This window comes from Mirounga leonina, unplaced genomic scaffold (assembly GCF_011800145.1).
Source record: "Mirounga leonina isolate KUSES-001 unplaced genomic scaffold, KU_Mleo_1.0 Mir_169, whole genome shotgun sequence".
Classification (NCBI taxonomy): Eukaryota; Metazoa; Chordata; class Mammalia; order Carnivora; family Phocidae; genus Mirounga; species Mirounga leonina.
In genome coordinates, this window is record NW_023270431.1 from 3,727,351 (window position 1) to 3,747,226 (window position 19,876).

At 37.4% G+C, this 19,876-nt stretch overlaps 1 protein-coding gene across 4 annotated transcripts in view; it reads left to right on the forward strand.

Annotated features, from left to right (window-relative positions):
- The first annotated feature begins 877 nt into the window (after positions 1 to 877).
- The window catches only part of ROBO2 (roundabout guidance receptor 2), a 586,782-nt gene continuing 567,783 nt past the window's right edge, over positions 878 to 19,876 (forward strand). For all 4 annotated transcript variants that reach the window (XM_035015144.1, XM_035015145.1, XM_035015146.1 and 1 more), the window contains exon 1: positions 878 to 1,654. In XM_035015144.1, the coding sequence (XP_034871035.1) occupies positions 1,594 to 1,654 (61 nt within the window). In that variant the 5' untranslated portion in view covers positions 878 to 1,593. The remainder of the gene's footprint in view (positions 1,655 to 19,876) is intronic.

A 19,876-nucleotide genomic window follows, 5' to 3' on the forward strand; every position in this document is an offset into this window, starting at 1 on the left:
GACATAGGAAGCACCTACACACAACCTTCCCGCTCCAAAAGGTGGTTATATTTTGTTTCCGTTCCTTTTCTCCCTCCCGCTCAGCTTCTCATTTTGCTAAAAGGTGAAGAGTGAGTGTTTGTGTGATTTTAACGGGTAATGAGGCTGCGCCCTGGGTCCTGGAGGATGATCTTTTTCCAGAAAGCGCGTGCATCTCCGGCAGACGGAGGGATGAATAATTAGGAAGGGCTTCCATGAAATCACTCACCGAGAAAATTACCTGCCCATTAAACGGGACGCCGCGAGAAGCAGGAGACCAGAGCCCTCCTATCCTCTGCCGAGGCTGGAAGTGTGGAGGGATCAGGAGGCACGGAGAGGGGTTGGAGTTGACCGGTGGCTTGGGCTCCAAATTTGTTAATTTCCGTCCCCCTTGGAATCTCGGCTCCCCTCCCCTCCGCCTCCCCCCTCCCCCGACCGCCCAGCGGGCTGGCGCCCCCTGCACGTGCAGGCGGCGGACTCTGGAGCTGGAAAGCTCAGCGCCCCCCCTCACCACCCCCGCCCCCCTCCCGGGGCAGACTCCGAGCAGCTTTCATTCCTCCCCACCCCTCCCGCCTCCTCGCCTTCCCTCCTCTAAGTCCTTCCACCCTCGGCAGCTGCAGGAGGAGGCGGACGCTCGGCTGCGGGGCCGCGGGAGCGGCGGCGGCTGGAGCGGAGGGACCCGCGGCTGCGACCCGGGTGGGCGGCTGGACCGCGCGCTCCCTTTCGCGCCCGCTCTCCGGCTCCGGGGCTCAACTCGCCCGGCTCGGCGGTCGCCCGCAGCCGCCGGGGCTCACAGCCGCCCTGAGGCGGCACCGCGGGGGTGGCCGCTGCCTCAGCCCTGCCCCTCGTTCCCTCCCCCCCTTGCAGCCCCACCACGTAGGAGTTCGGATTCTCCACCCGAGCCGTCCTGATTTCTCTTTGCCTCTCTTTCGGAAACGGGAGTGGTGGAGGGAGGCAACGAGGCTGCAAAGGAGAGGCCCGCCAAGTCGGCCCGCCTGCAAAGTGTTGCTCTGACACATCCTTATTATGGAAGTTAAGTGAAAAAAAAAAAAATAATAATAACAATAAAAAAAAATAACTCTGGACGTGGAGCTGCTACCGAGAAGGAGACCGGGGAAAGAACACCAGTAGGCAGGCCAATGGTTTTTCGGCAGCGCGCTGGCAAGTTTGTGGAACACTTTCTAGGAATTAGGTCTTTTTCCTCCCCCTTCATCTTCTTGACTTCTGAAGAAAGAACTTGACTTTGGATGGTAATGGAGCCTGAGGAGAGAGGGTTAGACACACTTGAATAATCCCTCCGGCTGGGCTGAATTTGTGGGAATTTAGGAAGCCAGAGGGTGGAAATACAGCAGCCTTTGGAGTGCCCTCTGTTAATTTGGATGGATCTAAATGTGCCCCACTCAAGACCTCTCCACTGACCCCCTTCTGATCTTGCGATTTGCTCTTCTTGACTTTAATTAGCATCTAGGAAAGTCTAAACTTTGGACCTACCTCTTTTTTTGATACTTATTTTTGTACTTTTGCTCTCTGGGATTGGTTTCTTAAAACAATCGGGATCCTTTTTAATATGTCAAAATGAGTCGGCTGATGTTTACACAACTACTGCTCTGTGGATTTTTATATGTTCGAGTTGATGGTAAGTTAAAAATACTTTTATCTTTTCCCCCCACCCCAAAAACCATTTCTTTCTGAGCGCGTTGTGGGCTATAAATAAAATGACATTTTGTCTGTTAGTCCCTTTTGAACAGGCACAGGGGCTTTTGGGGGGCAGAGGTTTTAGGTCTTTGTTTCTAAACTGCTGCAAGTGGAACGTGTTAGTAGTCACCTATTGTTGTTATTGTTGTAATTTACTTAATTAATTGAGGAGTTGGATAATAAATAATGGGCTCTCAGTCTTGTTAGAAAAAGGAATATTAAAGCAAATCTCTCGGATACTCTTGTGCCTACTCCCTTTTGGTGTTTGTTCTTGTATCTGAACTTTGGGTTAGAAATTCAGGTGATGAAAAATAGTAATAGACACTTCAACGAAGGTTCAGTGGGTTAGGAATTTGAGACAGGGTATCTCGGGGTTCAATGGGTATCACTTGTGTGTGGCTGAGTGCTCTTCTAGTGTGAAATCAGAATCAAGAATTTAGATCATAGGGAGAAAACTGTCAAAAGTGAGACTGGGCGAGGCTCCAGGAAGGGGGAAACATAAGCTGTGGGCTGGCTGTGGGCACAGAACACTCAGCTCAGTCCCCAGTGGCAAACACAATGGGGATCTGAAACAGGTGCTGTAGGTGTCTCCCTCTGGGTTGAGTCAGTCTGTCAAGCAGACAGCATCCTGCCTCTGATTCTCCTGTCTTTTGTTCAGATATGCTTTCCTGGGATATTTTCACAGGATGTCAGTTTCTTGTGAGAGGATTGCAATTTTTTTTTTTTTTTTTACATGTAGCTCTTTTGAATGATGTGTGGAAGTAACCATTAACATGCGTTTTTGTTTATAAGAAGAAAGTCGAAAGAACATTTGGTATTAACCTTCTAGGGACTTTAATTTTTGAATCAATGGAAAGAATGTGTCTCATGAGAAGAGTAGAGCATGTTGTTGTTGTTGTTGTTTCCTGAAAATGTGGATTGTCGGACTTTAGGTTTATAACTATTATACTTGTAAAGAATCTGTGTATTGGTCCAAGTATTTGAGCCACTGTAGTAGCTTGTTGCTACATAAACTTTCCTCCAGCATTTGCATTGTGGACAAATTCATTTTTGGGACACTGCCTATTTCTGCCCGCCTGTAGGAGCTATCCTGGTTCCTCGCAGCTACTCCTCTGCTGCACAGAACCCAATGGATCGGAGGATCGGAGGATGGGAGGATACAAACAGGCAGGCTTTCTATAAACATGAGGCGGTACAGATGAGTTTACCTACTGTCAAGTGGCTGTTTTCAATCACAGGCTACATGAGTACCTTTGCCCCCAGCGATAGGAGGCAAGGCATTCATGTGGGCACACTGCTTTTTCTTTTTCCCTTCTAAGTAGCTGATGTGTAGGAATTAATCATTGTGAATCACACTGTGACAATATCTATAGTCATACCTAATCAGTCACCATACATTTCCTTCTTTAATCCATTTACCTTTACAATACATTTACATTGCCCTAACCGAAAGGTTTTCCTATTTTTCCCAAGTGTGTTTGATTATCATGATAAGAAGACTTTGATCATATATCCTCATAAACCATGAATTTACATATTTCAATACCAGGAATGCATGTATAAACTGTACATTAGACTACCGAATTACCACCGAGTTTTTTTTCTTTCTTTCTTTCTTTTTTTTTTTTTTTTGAATTAGTGTGTAGCTAAGAGGAATACAATTAAATTGCTCAGTGGAAGTGACAGAGGGAATCAGAAGAGCTCGGTGTTACAGAATGTAATTAATGTACCAGGGTGTTTGGAGATATATGAAACAAATGCAATTAACCAGCTTGCTGGAACAGCAGTAGCAAGGCATCATCTCTCTCCTTCCCTCTCTCCCTCCCTCCCAACCTGACTCCCTCCCTTCTTTTCCTCTTTCCCTTCTTCTCTTCCTTCTCTCCCTATCTCACCCCTCCTACCCAGGAGACACACCTAGGACCTTTGTTCTGATTTAATATTATAAGATAAGGGGCAAGTTTATGTCTGGATCACAATTATGCAGCAAAATTCACGGCTGTGTAGTGAAAAATGCCCAGGATTGAGAAGTTGAAAAGGTAATGGTAAATTTTTGTGCGTGTGAAACTAGTTTTTGTATTTAGCATCTACTACTTCTAAAGCAAAGGAAGCTGTGGGCACTTACTGAATGAGTACATAAAGCATACCTTTGACATTGGATTGCCTTTGGTTCACTCCAGAATGATGACAGCTTCTCCATGGGGATCGTCGAAAATTTGGGATGTAGACAACACTGCCCTCTAGGCTATTTCAACACACTGAGACCTAGCGTTCCCATATATAATGAGAGGGTTGGTTTGTAGGATCTCTAAGCCCTTTCTCTTCCAGGATTCTATGATTTCTATTTACTTATTATCCTTTCTTATAAGTGTGTGCTTATTCTCCCCATGAATTTCAAATTTAGAGAAGCTTGTACCATTTCAAAGATATACTGACTATCCTTGTGCTAGACACAGAAATTAATTTTATTCAGTGACAAATGATACATAGATTTGCATTGAAATTTGCTTGGTGGGTTATTTATATGTGCATTTTTATAGTATATGAAAAATGTTGGAGTTTTGCTTCCTCCTAGGAGATATGTGCTAATATTATTTATGATTTTTCAGTATCTTGTGTCTGTTGGAATCCATAGAGAGTAAACATTAAGTTAGTTGAAAACCACAGACAAACTTTTCTATTTGGGATGTAAATAAAGATTTTCTCATTTAATACAGATTCATGAACCACATGCATATTTTTCTTTACTGTTCCATAGGAGAACATGTATTGAGTTTAGCTTTTGTTCTCCAGATTTTCTTTATTTTTAGATGAGACTATGGTTCTACAGTCATTTACAGGGAAGTAAACATAAATTACCACAATGCTTTTTAATTACATCAACTTCCTGTGCATTGTGTCAATTTAGTAATTTTGCAATAATTGTGAAAAGATGTCTTTAAAATGAGAATAATGTTCTTATCTTTAATTTTTAACTATTCTTAAATGAAAATGGCACACATGGTATTTGGGGAGATAACGATAATGTGTGTGCATAGTGTAGATGCATAATCTCATACAGGTTTATACATTTTGCTGAAGTGTTCCTTTTAGTAATGGGCTCATTATCATAGCCATATGTAGTCCATTTCAGAACTTAAATTGCATATTAAGTAACCTGAAATTTGTTCTTGCAACTATGTAGTAATATCGCTTTAAACTGGCTTTGTTTGAATAAGCTTTGATTCTAGGCAACATGTGGACCATAAACCAAAAGGATTTCTTAGAACATAAAAAAAAAAAAAAAGAGTATCTTAAAGGAAAAAAAAAGTCATGATTATACAAAATAATAATAATAATAATTCTGGTCATCTCATCTCTGAGCAGCTTATATAAAATAGCATCTTAGACAATCAAAATATTGATATGTAAGCACATTGCATCTACTGGGATACATATATAGTAATGAAAGGAACTTAGTTATGTGAGATGTGTGTGTCTAGTGATATCTGCTTCAGTAGTTCCTGCAGTCTGACCAGACACATTGACGTCTGATGTTCAATTTGGTTTTTTGAGTTTTAGGGAAAAAAAGATTTTCCTTTTACTTATTTCTCCAACTTCTCTTCTACTCCTCGTCTTCCTCTTCTTCCCCCTCTTCCACTTCCTTTTCTTTCCTTCATTTCTTTCTTCTTTTCCTCCTCCTTTTTTTGGGGGGGACCTGGTGGAAAGAATTAGAGAAACATTTGAAGAGTGGAGAAAATATGTTTCTTGAAGAACAATTTAGAAAATCTGCCTTTAAAGGAGATACATTAATAATGTTTTACCTTTGGATATATCCAATTGGGCTCTTTTTTTTCTTTTATAATACTATATAACTTTATGCAAACTTATTTTGCATTGATCCTATCTTTTACCTGTTAGGCAAACAGAAGTCTACTGATCTGAGTTCAAACAGACAATGGAAATTTATAGAGTGCCATTTTATAGATTTATTTTTAAAGAAAAATATTGTTGGCTTCCTACAGTGTTTCCAGGTATAGACCTATCAATCTAAATCAATACATTGATATTGGTTTTCTTTTTTTTAAAATTATTGAATAAAGCACAAATGAATGATTACACAAAGTCTTTTAAGGGGGAATTCCCATCAATTCTTTCAATGTTTTAAGTGCATGTTATACCATCACAGAGATCTAATATAGCATCTAATGTATAGTATTCTCATCCCAAATACCTATTTCTAACTCAAAACTGTTTTAGGATAACCTAGGCCTTAATTCTTAGTGTTTTCTCCTCCATTTGCATTTAATCCTTAAGAATTCTTATCTAGTCATATGGGTCTTAAGTCCATCTTAATGCTGATAATTCTCATATTGCTGTAATCTTTGTGTGGGGGAATATAGCTTCCATGAGAATACACTTTGGCTCTTCTGTATACTCTTGTTTCTCCAGTGCCTGGAATAGTGTTTGGCATATCCAGATGACTACTTGACATTTTTCCTTGATAGCTAATAAGAATATATCAAACTTGGATGGTAACTGGACATACTGTGGTGATCATTTTGCAATGTATACAGATATCAAATCTTTATGGTGCATATCTAAAACTAATATAATATGTCAATTATATCTCAATTTTTTAAAAAGGAAAAATATCAAACTCAAGCTGAGGATAGAATCTTCTTCTCTTTCTAGTCATTTCCAATTCAATAAATGGATCACTATTCATAGAGCTTTTCATGACCCCAAACTAGAAATTATTCTTGACTTATTCTTATAGTTCATATCCAACGTGTTAGTAAACGCTTTGAAATATAGCTCGATACCAACAATTTTATGTGTGTATTTGTGATGTTCCCCCAACATTTTATTTTAAGCATTTTCAAACATACAGCAAAGCTGAAAGATTGTATAGTGAACACTCAGATATCCTCTCTTAGATTCTAGCATTATTTTACTGTGCTTGATTACCACATATCTATCCATTTATCCATTCTTCTAAGCATCCATTATATTGGTTTTATTTATAAAGTTTTTATTTTAATTCCAATTAGTTAACACAGTGTTATATTAGTTTCAGATGTAGAATATAGTGATTCAACACTTCCATACATCACTCTATGCTCACCACAAGTGCCCTCCTTAATTCCCATCCCCTATTTCACCCATCCCCTATCCCATCCATTATATTGTTTTGATGCATTTTCAAATAATAAGATACCAAACATTTCTTACTATTTTAACGACTATCAAACTGGACTATTACAATAGCCTGAGAAATGATTATGCAGCTTCCACTGCTGCTTCTCCAATCGCCGCCCCTTACCCCATCCCACTTAGTTGTCTACAGTAGCCAGAGGGACCTTTTAAAAGCATATAAATAAGATAATGACATCTTCTTGCCCAGAATTGTGTAATGGCTTCTACTCAGAACTCTTCACAATGGTTTACAAGACTATTCAGGCCCCTCTCTGCCTCTTGACCTCATCTGCTCACACCCCCCCACCTAGATTTAAAACTTTCTTTTTTGATGTTCTGTTTCTGACTTAGGGCTTTTGCATTTGTTCTTTCTTCTAACTGAAATGTGCTTCCTCAGATTTTTGCGTGGGCAAATCTTCCAATTGACTTAATAAGTCCCTATCCAATATCATCTCTTCAGAAATATGGGCATCCCTATCTAAAATTACTTCCCTTGAAACAGTATTGGGCTGCCTCCTTTACCTGTCTTAATTTTTTTTCATAGCACTTATCACCTCCTGGAAGTGTGTGTGTGTGTGTGTGTGTGCGTGTGTGTGTAAACAGCAGTGAAGGGACTGACACCTTACTCTACTTGCAAGCTAAGAAGTTAAGAATGCCACAACTTCATGAATGCTGGGAGGAGAAATGAGACATCTGGATCAGAGATGATGGACTTCATTAGTCGTGCCATAGCAAGCAGCATGATGTTATGTTCGTTTCAATTTACCTTGTCCCTGAAGTCATTTGGAGGCCGTGTAGTGCGGCCCAGGTAGATGATGCACACATAGTGGGTTAGCCACACAGCTGAGGAAGTCTGATCTTGGGAACCTGAATATTTTATAACAGGCAATAAGGAAACTGCCTAACCGTTGCCCCAGAGGAAGACATTGCCTTGACTATATTGAATAATAAGCAAATCTTCTTTCTGCTCTCAAGAGAGTCCATCTCTCCGTTAGAAGACTATTTGGCATATAAGTATACTTGAAAAGATAGTTTGTAACAAAAGAGTATTAGTGGCTCTGTTAGCAAGATGTGCAGAAACATGAAAGACCCATGGAGAATTTTCTCCCAACAGTAGATAGGTAGAAATGTTTATTTATTTTCTGACTCTTCCCCTGAGCTCCTAGGGCAGAGACTTACTTTTGTTTGTCATGCTTAATAATGTTCCTCTAGTGCCTAGAGCACTGGATGACACATAGTAGATATTAAAATATTTGTTGAATAAATTAAAATGTGCTCAAGGAGTGCTTTTGAGATGTTTATTTTCATGCCCTTCTCAACACATGAGACATTTGCCATTTGAACTAGGTTTATTTATTTATTTTTGGATCTGTGTGTGGGCACCTGTGTATGTGAGTCTAGTGAGAGACAGAGAGTTCTCAAACATGCATATTTTGACACAAAAGACATCATGATTTCCAGTGATTTAATATTCTGCTTTTCACCTGGCAGAAGACATAGAATTGACCATTTGCTTTGATAGGCTTTTTTTCCATCAAACCAAGAGTATTTTCTATAATGGTGGTTTTCATGGTCACTCTCCTCCTAACCCCACACTAACACTGCTGTGTTTTTAGCACATTATTGAATGGTACATGTATAAATAGGGAACTCTTTTAAATGATTCTGATGTGCCTTAATAGGAGCATACACGTTCCCGCCCCACTAAGGAATGTTGACTTGTATAATGATATCTAGTTTAGAAATTGAGACTTCTCTGTACATTTAGGGCAGCTTTCCATGTATGCATTAGCAACAGAAAGTGAATTTTTAGAGATTGAATTAAGTGGATTATTTCTAATATTAGTCTCCAAATATATGTCTCATTAATAATTGAAAAAGAAGAGGAAGATTAAAAGTAATACCTCAGTAGTGGGCATTGTCCTACCCTATCTGTTGTTGCAATCATCATATCCAGGGCCCTGTTCATCATCATTGACATTAAACTGAAGTATAGACAGGAATTAGGCAGGTTTGACCCTCTTTATAGACCTACTTTTGATTTTAAGAAAAAAATTCAAAGGGGTCTTAACTGGAAAATTTATTTTTTTTAAAACACTGAGATAAGGGCCAATATAGACATCCCTAAATTTTACTAATTGAATATTTTTTTCTCCCAAGTTTATTGAGATGTAATTCATATACCATACACTTCACCTACATAAAGTATACAACTCAGTGATTTTTAGCACATTCACAGAATTGTGCAACCATCACTACAATCTAATTTTAGAACTTTTTTGTTATCCAACTAAAGAAATCCTATATCCTATTCCTCCTCTACCGCCCCTTTGCCAGGCCTAAGAGGCCACTAGTCTGCTTTCTGTCTCTGTAGATATGTCTATTTTGGACATTTCATGTGATACAATCATATACTGCATGGTCTTTTGTGACTAGCTTCTTTCCCCTAGTCTAATGTTTTCAAGGCTCACCCATGTTGTAGCAAAATCAATATTTCATTACTTTTTATTGCAGAGTACTATTCCATATCATTTATCCTTTGAATTAATCAATTCATGGACATTTGGGTTGTTTCCACTTTTTGGCTATTATAAATATTACTGCTGTGAGCATTTGTGTACTAAACTTCATGTGCACCTGTATTTTCATTTGTTTGTGGTGTGTACCTGGAGTGGAGTTGATGGGTCATATGGTAACTCCAAGTTTAACCTTTTGAGGAACTGCATTTCCAAAGCAACTGTACCATTTTACATTCCTACTGGCAATGTATCAGGTGAATGGATTCTTTTAATTCGCCTTGGAAAGAAAGCATTGGGTGGCCTTTATGAGCTCGGTATGGTGTTTTATGGTGAAACAATTTTATATTATATTAATATACCTTAAATTCCCACCTGTACTAATTTCTGATCTCTTCAGTGATTGTCTTCTAAGTCTTCTCCAATCATCCTGTAAAGTCTTACAAATGAAATTAACCAAAATTGAACTTTTCCCTTTTAGCAGAGACTTCAGTAATGTTAAATATAAATCATGGAATGATAGCATCTCAGAGCTAAAAGTTTTTGCAGGTATGTGGTACAACTCTGTCATTGGCTGGACACATGGAAAACTGAAGCTCAGAGATTTTATGTGCCTTGTCACAGATCCCTTTGTTACTTAGTGGTAGAGCTATAACTAGGGTCCAGAGATGTTTATATCTATACCATGCTTCTCCTGAGATATTTCCAACTTCTCAGCCCTGGAACTCTTTAACAAGAGTTCTAGATTCTTGTTACTGAAATGACCAGCTGTATTCTGGACATGTCAACAGGAGAAATAGCTTGAGATACATTGAGGTTATTTACTTGATTTAGCGCATGCTTATTGAGCATCCACTTATAAACAAGGCAACTTGCTGTGGGCTCTGGGAGGAACATAATGACCTGTGGAATAGTTCCCACCTTCAACAAGATCACCCTTTGTAAGAGAAGATAACACATGTTTGAGTCGCTAAAGGAAAAGTAGTGTCTGATAAATCGTTGAAGATATGTACAACATAGTGTGGGAACTCAGAAGGAATAGATGATTTCCAGCTGGTGCAATCTGAGGGAAGTCAAGATCAAATAGGTCACTTAGAGGAAGTGGGGGTTTTAATAGGCAGAAAGATTGGAAATTGCATCAAAGCAAAAGGAATAATAGGAGGAATGGCACCTAGATGACAAAGGTGTGCTAAGGGAAAGGCAAGAAATCTAGTTGAATTGTAACGTAGTTTGTCCATAAGGCACAAAGTGTAAGATTATTGAAAGAGAGTCAGTCAACCAACACTACTGAGTGAGTTTGAATAAATATTTTAAACTTTTTATGCCTTTTTGTCTGTAAAATAGGCATGGTGATAATATGTATCTCCTAACAGTTGGTATGAGGAATAAATGTGTATATATATAGGAAGACACATATATATATGTATATATGTTATATAGAGACAAATCATATGTGAAATGTTCTGAAGAGTGCCTGGTACTTAATAAGAACCATTTAAGTGTTATATATTATTATTTTTATTATATCATTATTCCCTTTCCAGTATCGTCTACAAGCAATTTTCAGAGGACTTTGGCTATCAAGCTAATCATGAACTGTGTTTGAGATGCATTTCATGATAATTTTCATACAGTCTTTCTAGCATGAGTCTTCAGGTGACTGATTAAGAACTTTTGTTGCCTCTTAAGGGCAATCATCTGTGGCCACACCTGTGCAACTGTGACAAATGTGCTATGACAGGTGTGTTTCCATTGCATCATATGCTGATTACAGAACAAATGGGATTCCCAAGTGAGTGGCATTATGAATGAAAGGAATAAACAAGAGAGGCCTATTACAAATAGCATTTTGTTACCAAATAGATCATGCTCATGTAAAACTGCATTTTGGTTCATACTGACTGATTTTCATGTTATCCAGAATATTTTTACTTGGTGCTTTTGATATAGAGTACCATGAAGATCAATATTGTATAAGACAAACTTACTTTGTTCTAAGTAAACACTCCTAATATAGAAAATATTTTTAAAATATCAACATTCAGTCTGTTCCCATATTTTTTTCTCTAGTCCACTTATCCTTCTTTTATTTAGTATAGACATTGATTCTAATAATTTTGACAATGATCCATTAATTTGATTTCCATATTGAGCGGTTGTATGTATCAGAGGGGATCATCTGAGTGAAACAATATCATTACTATTGTGGAAGACCGCACACTTTGGGTGGCCAGAAACTCTAGACTGCAGTTTTTGCTTTCCTACTAATTAATTGTATGACTTTAGATCCTTACTTTAAAAAAGATGAGATCTGACTGTGTAATCTCCAGAATCCACTTAGCCTTAGATTCTATTATTGTAAGTAATTTAGTTTAATGCCTTATCATTTATGATTATGTTTGAGTACAATTGGAGGAGAAAATTTAGCCTGAAAAAAATTATCCAAAACCATGTACATCTGTCTTTGAAAATAATCAGTTTATTGTCCAATCCATGTAGGGTATAACCCTGTATTTTGGTGTGGGCTTCATGACATGAATACGGATGATAGGTAAAATTCACTAGTCTCATGATTTGCATCCACTTTTATCCATTAATGACCAGTGGAACTCATGGTTTCTTCATTAATAAATTGAATTAAAAATAATAATATTGAGAAAACAATAGTCTTAAGCCAATGTACTTACTTTATGGCCACTGTAACTAGAACCATATGCAAGCCAGCAGTTTCAGCTCAGGAGACAGAGGTAATAGCCACTTTTTAATTTCCATTGTAAGGATTGATGTGGGATATTTCCCCCTAGTTTTTGGTCCCAAGTCTTTTTGGAAATGAACTGGAGAACATGGAATATAACTCAACTATGCCATACATGTCTTTTCAAGTTTAAACCATTGAAAAAATGGTTTCAAATTGAAACCATTTTTTGTTTAGAAGATTTGTCTAAAACCTATGCAACAGTTATAAACAATTAAAATGTTCATAGGTATGATCAAAAAAGGAACTTTTGATTTTCAAAAAAAATAAATGAAGACGTTTTCTTTATAAGGAAAGGTTATAAATTCTATAAATCAAGGTTATGGGCACACTTTAAAGTTTTATAATATTTATTTCCAAATGCTGGCAAATGTTAAAATACAGTTAAACTAATTCATTTAGGCATATAGAATATAGTTTTCAGGGTAACATTAAATTAAGGGAAATTCAGTATGAACTTGGCAACAGGCCTTCTAAGATGTGTTTATATCTTTATTTTAAAGTGAACTTTAAGGTATTGTCAAATAATGTAGTTACTGACAACGAAGTTCATTGTTGATCTTTTAAACTAGGGAAGGATTTTCACCTTCCCCTCCTTAAATATGCAACAGCTTGTCTATTCTAAAATACCTTTGAATGTCAACAACTACAGCAAGAAGCCATCACCCAAATGCCAATTATGTGAACCCCCCACAACCTGGATCACTGATTGGAAGAGAAACTGAGTAAGAAGGATGTAACCTTTGAAAAAGAAAATGCCAGGTAACTGAGCAATTCCCCTGCACTTTCTTCTTCATGCAAAATGGACCGTGAAGAGTTAGAACATGAATTTGATGGTCTCAGAACTACTTTTTTCACTGCAGTGATATTCTCAAGAGTTAAAAGCTAACATTGAAAGAGTATTTCCATGGTACCTGAGCCCTGTACTCACAAATCTTCAGCCATCGTTCAGTTGATTTTTCAGCTTCCTTTTCTCCTCACAAATGCTGTTTAATAATTTCACCAGAAAAGAAGTGCTAACAGATTTAACTGGGGAGTTCCTCGCTCATCGTCATGAAAACATGTGGGTGATTTTGTAGTTAAGTATATTTTTAAATGTTTCAATCCGCCTTTGGATTGGAAAGCCTGGATAATGTCGACTCATAATACAAAATGAAAGAAAAAAGAATGAGAAAAATACGTACAACATGTGGGTGCAGATTTTGGGCAAAGATCCCTCTTCTCTCCCTGCCCCATACACACATGGCTGTAAGATATGAATAAACTTGAGTTGTTTGATGCCTCACAATCCAACAGGCAACTTTTAAGAAGAACAATTTCCAGGCTATAAATTATTATTGTTCTTTTCAGTTAAACTGTAACACCTGTGATGTTCATCAGTTGGATGTTATGAAACTCTCTCCAGATTTTTGAGGCTCCCAGTAAATGTGTCTCATTGTGTTAAGTTTAAATTCCACGTTGGTTCAACTTTTCTTTTCAGAAAGTGGTTTTTATCTTCTTAAGCAGCAGCTAAAGATGGCATGCGCAGTCAGACAAGCAGACCCTTGTTTTTATAGTCTGGCTTAGGATTCGTTTTAAGTGTTCTGAACATGCGGTGCTATAGGAATTTACATGTAATCTTTGTATTAGAACTAGTCCAGGAGGTGCAAGGATGTACCTGGGAGGGGCAATCTCTGTGAAGGATAAGAGGTTGGGGGTGGGGAGAATATTGGAAAAGAGAAAAACTGAACATTTGAATGAAATGAATTGGACCAGCATTTGAAACTCTACTATATAGCAAGTGGACAAGCTGATATTTAGTTCTATGGATTGTTAACATTCACATAAAACAGAATTATTTAGCATTTACTGAATCCTTTTTGATAATCAATTTGGGATCAAATGCAAAAGAACATGTGTCTGGCTTTGTATGACCCCAATTCTTCTGTTTTCCCTTTGAGCAAATGACATGCCTTCTTTGCTGACTGACATTGGTTGCTAGGAGAAGTGCACTGGGCTGGTCTCCTCTTATCCAGCAGTAAAACTAAAGAGTGTATTGAGTAAGAGAAAGAGAGGCAGAGCACAGTACAGGCCATGAATCATGACTTGTCTCCAATATGTCCACTTTACTCCCATTTTGTGTCTCTTTAAAAACTTTTGTTTTTACCAATGATGCTTTCTTTCAGCCACTATCTATAATCCTTTTGGAGCCTGAGGGGATGAGGGTTTGCTAAAGGGAGACTGTGCTGCTAAGAGTCCACTCAGAGCCATAATAAAAGCCTTGAGAGTTATTCATGGGGCCACATTAGTGAGAATGCCCTACTCAGTGAATAGCATCAGTCAGCTGCTTTTGAAATCGGGTGATTAATACCTTCTGTTTTTAATGGGGGGGAAAAGGCAGACAAGAAAGGTCTTCATACTACTTTGGCTCCTTTGCAAATTAGATCTTATACATTGTCAAAGCTTTAGACAAAGAAGTTGCTAAATTTTCACTACCTGAAATAGTCTTTTTTTTTTTTTTTAAAGTGTTTCATGAACTGTTAAGATACAATTGAATGGTGAGAATACCCAAGTGAACACTTATTAAAAAAAAAAATTAGCCATTCTTAGATTTTGGTGATGTTTGTGATGACCATCAAACTAAGAGGTGATATTAGACATTATATCCAAAACGTTGTCTAAGCTGATCTCTTTCACAGCATCCAAATCACATTTTTGTTTGTTTGATAAAGCGATTAATTACAGTACTTTTGAGATTTTAGAGAAGCATCTAATGAGAAAGTGTTAAGGGTGGCAGGTGTTAGTTTCCCAAGAGCACTTGGATGTAAGGGACAGCGTGATTTACAAAGAAGTTGTTATGTATGTATGTATGTATGTTGATATCTATAGGCTAGTTTAGCATAAGGGACTAGAGAGGTTATCATTACGATCTCTCTTCTCTATATCTTTCGATTACATTGGGTACATGGTATAGTTCAAATAAAATTGAGGTTTAGGAACTGTGTCAGTCATCTGAGATACATCATTAGAAAGCTCCCAGTTTTGATGGCCTGTGTATAGCAACTGGAAAATGCAAGGTGATGCTTTTTCATGCTATTTTTAGCATGATTCTCGTGTCATCTAGACTGGTAATATTTAGATGGTAAAGCAGGCCAGCCCTTAGTGTTTTTTTGCAATTATTCTCATTCTGCTGTTCACTTTACATTTTAAATTTATTTTTTGATGTAGCAGCCTAGTCTGGTCCTTGTACTCATGTTCATCGAAAAGCTTTTATTGTAGTCTGAATATGAAAACAAACAACTCTAAAAAGCTCAGTGTGATGCTTCCTGCAACCTGTTTTTCACTCTGTGGAAGTGAAATAGCTTGTTAAGAGGTGATAATACCCAAGGGCAATCAGAGATGAAAATGTAACGATTTGGTGGGTGATGTCTAGAGATCAGCTTCAATGAGGTCTGATTGAACATCTTTATTAGAGACATAAAGGAGAGAACAAAATGATAAAAAGAAATTATATATCCAATATTAGAAACCTATCGGGGCGCCTGGGTGGCTCAGTTGGTTGGGCGACTGCCTTCGGCTCAGGTCATGATCCTGGAGTCCCAGGATCGAGTCCCGCATCGGGCTCCCTGCTCGGCAGGGAGTCTGCTTCTCCCTCTGACCTTACCCCCTCTCATGCTCTCTCTCTATCTCACTGTCTCTCAAATGAATAAATAAAATCTTAAAAAAAAAAAAAAGAAACCTATCAGAACCCAACTCTCCCTAACACACCCCTTGACTCATGAGCATAGAAATGATTTGCAAAACTTCTTAGCAGAATAAGAACCAGTGCTTTATTTGGTATATAAATGTAAAAGAATTCTTCAGGGAAATAATCCGAAATCTAGATAGCTAAGTAGAGGGAGAAGCCAGCAAACCAATAACACTGAAAGGGCCCAGGGGATAAATATGGGAGTGGGTGCAAGGAGAGAATGTGATTCAGATTAGGAGTGTTGTGTCCCGGTTTAAAGGTCAGGAGAGTCTAGTCCCATTTATTTATTTATTTTTGGATTGTTTTAAATTTTATTTTTTAATTTTTTAATCCCATTTAGGTTGGAGTGTTGCATCACTGACGAGGGAGATCCTCTTTCAATGAATGTGGCTGAAGTGCAATTGAAATACTTCTCTCGTTTTGCACTTCATTTCTAGACCATAAGAGTGTGAGAGAGAGATTTTGGCAGAATAGAAAAGGGAGTGAGTACAAAGACAGATTCTTTTGGAAAATCCCTGTCCACTTAAGACTAGAGAAGGATTTACTTACTGTCTCTGTATATCCTAGCCTATGATCATGAGAAACAATATTAAGATGGATCCCATTAAACCTTTTTTAAATATTGAAGGAAAAGATCGACAAAAATGTAACCATGTTTAAAATATTTCACCCACTACTTTTCATGAATGAATCACAAAAATTTGGAAGCAATGAGTTAAGTTTAGGTGAAAAATACTCATATTTTAAAATTATTCTTGAATTAAGTTATAGGAGATGATTAATACAAAGATGTATTGCATTTCAAAAGAAAGGTAGTAAACAATATGAGTCCATTTTGTTATTGACAAGAATTTTAATCAGACGTGTTGGTTTAACAGGATCCAGAACATAATTCTTTTATTACTTTCAACAATAGTGAGGTCTTCTTAGGCATGCACCCTTTGTGGCTCTAGAGTTTAAGAGAAATGTGAAAAATTTTATAGTCTCTGTTCTATAGAGAGCTGCGAAATGATAACTGGATTGGAAAATAATACCTAAGGTTGACTACATGGGTTCAAATTCTTTTCTGTGTTTTTCTTCTGTTCTCATTATTTTTAATAAATTAATGGTAGTGGGCACAACAATATCCTGAAATCAGATTCTAAAATCACCTTTCTCTGTTGAAAACATTTTCAAATGTTTGATAGGCATCACATGCAAGCTAGTACCTGAGCTTTGGTGATTATTTTATATCATTCATGATAAGCCCAAGAGAACAAAAGAATGCAGAGCTGACTGCTGATGCCCATCAATGCCTTCCTGTTCTCGAAGTCTCCTGGTACCTCGGCTAGTCAGGGAAGGAGAATGATATGTAGACTGGGTGTCTTAAGACTATAAGGGCCCATAACTATTTCTGGCTTTGCGGATCCTAAGACCTCCTCTGTCCCAACTACTCAACTTTGCCTTTGTAGGGAGAAAGTGGCCATAGACAATATGTAAATGAATGAGCAGGGAGGGCTGTGTTCTAATACCACTCTATGGACATAGAAATTTTAATTTTTAAATTTTTTTTTACATCACAAGGTGTTGTTTTCTTTTTTCTTTCAAAATATTGTTTTCTTTTCACTGTTTCTTTATGATTTAAAAGTGAAAAAAAAAAACATTTCTTGTGTATGAGTCATAGCAAAACAGGGAGTGAAAAACAGATTTGGCCCAAAGGTTATAGCTTGTAGAATATAAAATACCCATTTTCATTAGAGGGGTAGAAGAAAGAATGGGATGGGGTAAGAGACAGATGGAGCCAGAAGATGGATATTCCCCTCCACACCCCATATTATTTCTCCAAATTCATCACTTTCATCCATCCTTTCAGCTTACATTTGGAATGCACTTACTACGTGCAGTTGATTGAGCTCTTTAGATCTCAAGCTGACTTAAATAAGGTCAGTGCCCTAAGTACTGCTGCAGTTGAGGTATTTGTACAGTCCGCTAAGAAACTAAAAAGCTGTCCACAGCCCTGTGAGAAAGCTTCACCGAACTTGGGCAGTCAAGGAGTGTTGTGGTTGCCATTTGGACAAGTATTTCTAGTGCAGCGGATATGGTAGAAAAGAGTATTGAAGGCATGAGCTTAATAGATATGTTGTTTTTTTTTTTTTTTGTAAGTTTTATTTTAATTTCAATTAGTTAACGCACAGTGTTATATTAGACATAGTGATTCAACAATTCTATGCATTACTCAGTGCTCATCATGATAAGTGTGCTCCTTAATCCCCATTATCTATTTCACCCATCCTCCCACCCACCTCCCTTCTGGTAACCATCAGTTCCTTCTCTATAATTAAGAGTCTGTTTTTTGGTTTCTCTCTCTCTTTCTTCCCCTTTGCTTGTTTGTTTTGTTTCTTATATTCCACACATGAGTGAAATCATATGGTATTTGTCTTTTGCTGACTTATTTTGCTTAACAGTATACTCTCTAGCTGCATCCACGTCATTGCAAATGGCAAGAGTTCATTCTTTTTTACAGCTGAGTAATAGTCCATTATATATATATATATATATATATATATACACATAAATATGTGTACATAATATGTATATGTAAATATACATACATATACATATATATGTGTATATATCTCTTACATTTTCTTTATTCATTCACCAATCCATGGAACTAGGGCTCCTTCCATATCTCAGCTATTGTAAATAATGCTGATATCCACATAGGGGTGCATATATCCCTTTGAATTAGTGTTTATATAGTCTTTGGGTAAATACTCAGTAGTGCCTATTGCTAGATCATAAGATAGTTCTATTTTTAACTTGTTGAGGAACCTCTGTACTGTTTTCTAGAGTGGCTACACCAGTTTGAATTCCCACCAACAGTACAAGAGAGTTCCCCTTTCTCCACATCCTCATTCATACCTGTTGTTTCTTGTGTTGTTGATTTTAACCATTTGGACAGGTATGAGATGACATCTCATTGTAGTTTTGATTTGCATTTCCCTGATGGTCAGTGATGAAAAACATCTTCTCATGTGTCTGTTGTCCATCTGGATATCTCCTTTGGAGAAATGCCTGTTCATGTCTTCTGCCCATTTTTCTCTTGGATTATTTGGTTTTTGGGTATTGGGTTTGATAAGTTCTTTATAAATTTTCGATACTAACCCTTTTTCAGATATGTCATTTGCAAAATCTTCTCCCATTCTGTAGGTTGCCTTTTAGTGTCATTGATTGTTTACTTCAAAGAAGCTTTTTATTTTGATGAAGTCCTAGTAGTTTATTTTTGCTTTTGCTTCCCTTGCCTCAGGAGACATATCTAGAAAGAGGTTGCTATGGTCAATGTCAAAGAAGTTACTGCCTATGTTCTTTTCTAGGATTTTTATGGTTTCAGGTCACACATTTAGATCTTTAATCCATTTTGAATTTATTTGTGTGTATGGTATAAGAAAGTGGTCTAGTTTCTTTCTTTTGCATGTTGCTGTCCAGTTTTCCCAACACTATTTGTTTAAGATATATTCTTTTTCTTATTGGATATTCTTTCCTGTTTTGTCAAAGATTAATTGACCATAGAGTTTTGGGTTTATTTCTGGATTTTCTATTCTCTTCTATTGATCTATGTGTCTGTTTTTGTGCCAATGTTTTGATCACTACAGCTCTGTAATATTATTTGAAGTCTGGAATTGTGATGCCTCCAGCTTTGCTTTTTTTTTTTTTTTCCCAAGATTGTTTTGGCTATTCAGGATCTTTTGTGGTTCCATACAAATTTTAGAATTGTTTCCTCTAGTTCTGTGAAAAATGCTTTTTGTATTTTGGTTGGGATTGCATTAAATGTGTGGATTGCTTTTGGTAGTATAGACATTTTAACAATATGTTTTCCTAATCCATGAGTGTGGAATATTTTTCCATTTCTTCGTGTTATCTTCAATTTCTTTTTTCAGCATTTTATAGTTTTTAGAGTACAGGTCTTTCACTTCTTTGGTTAGCTTTATTCCTAAGCATCTCATTATT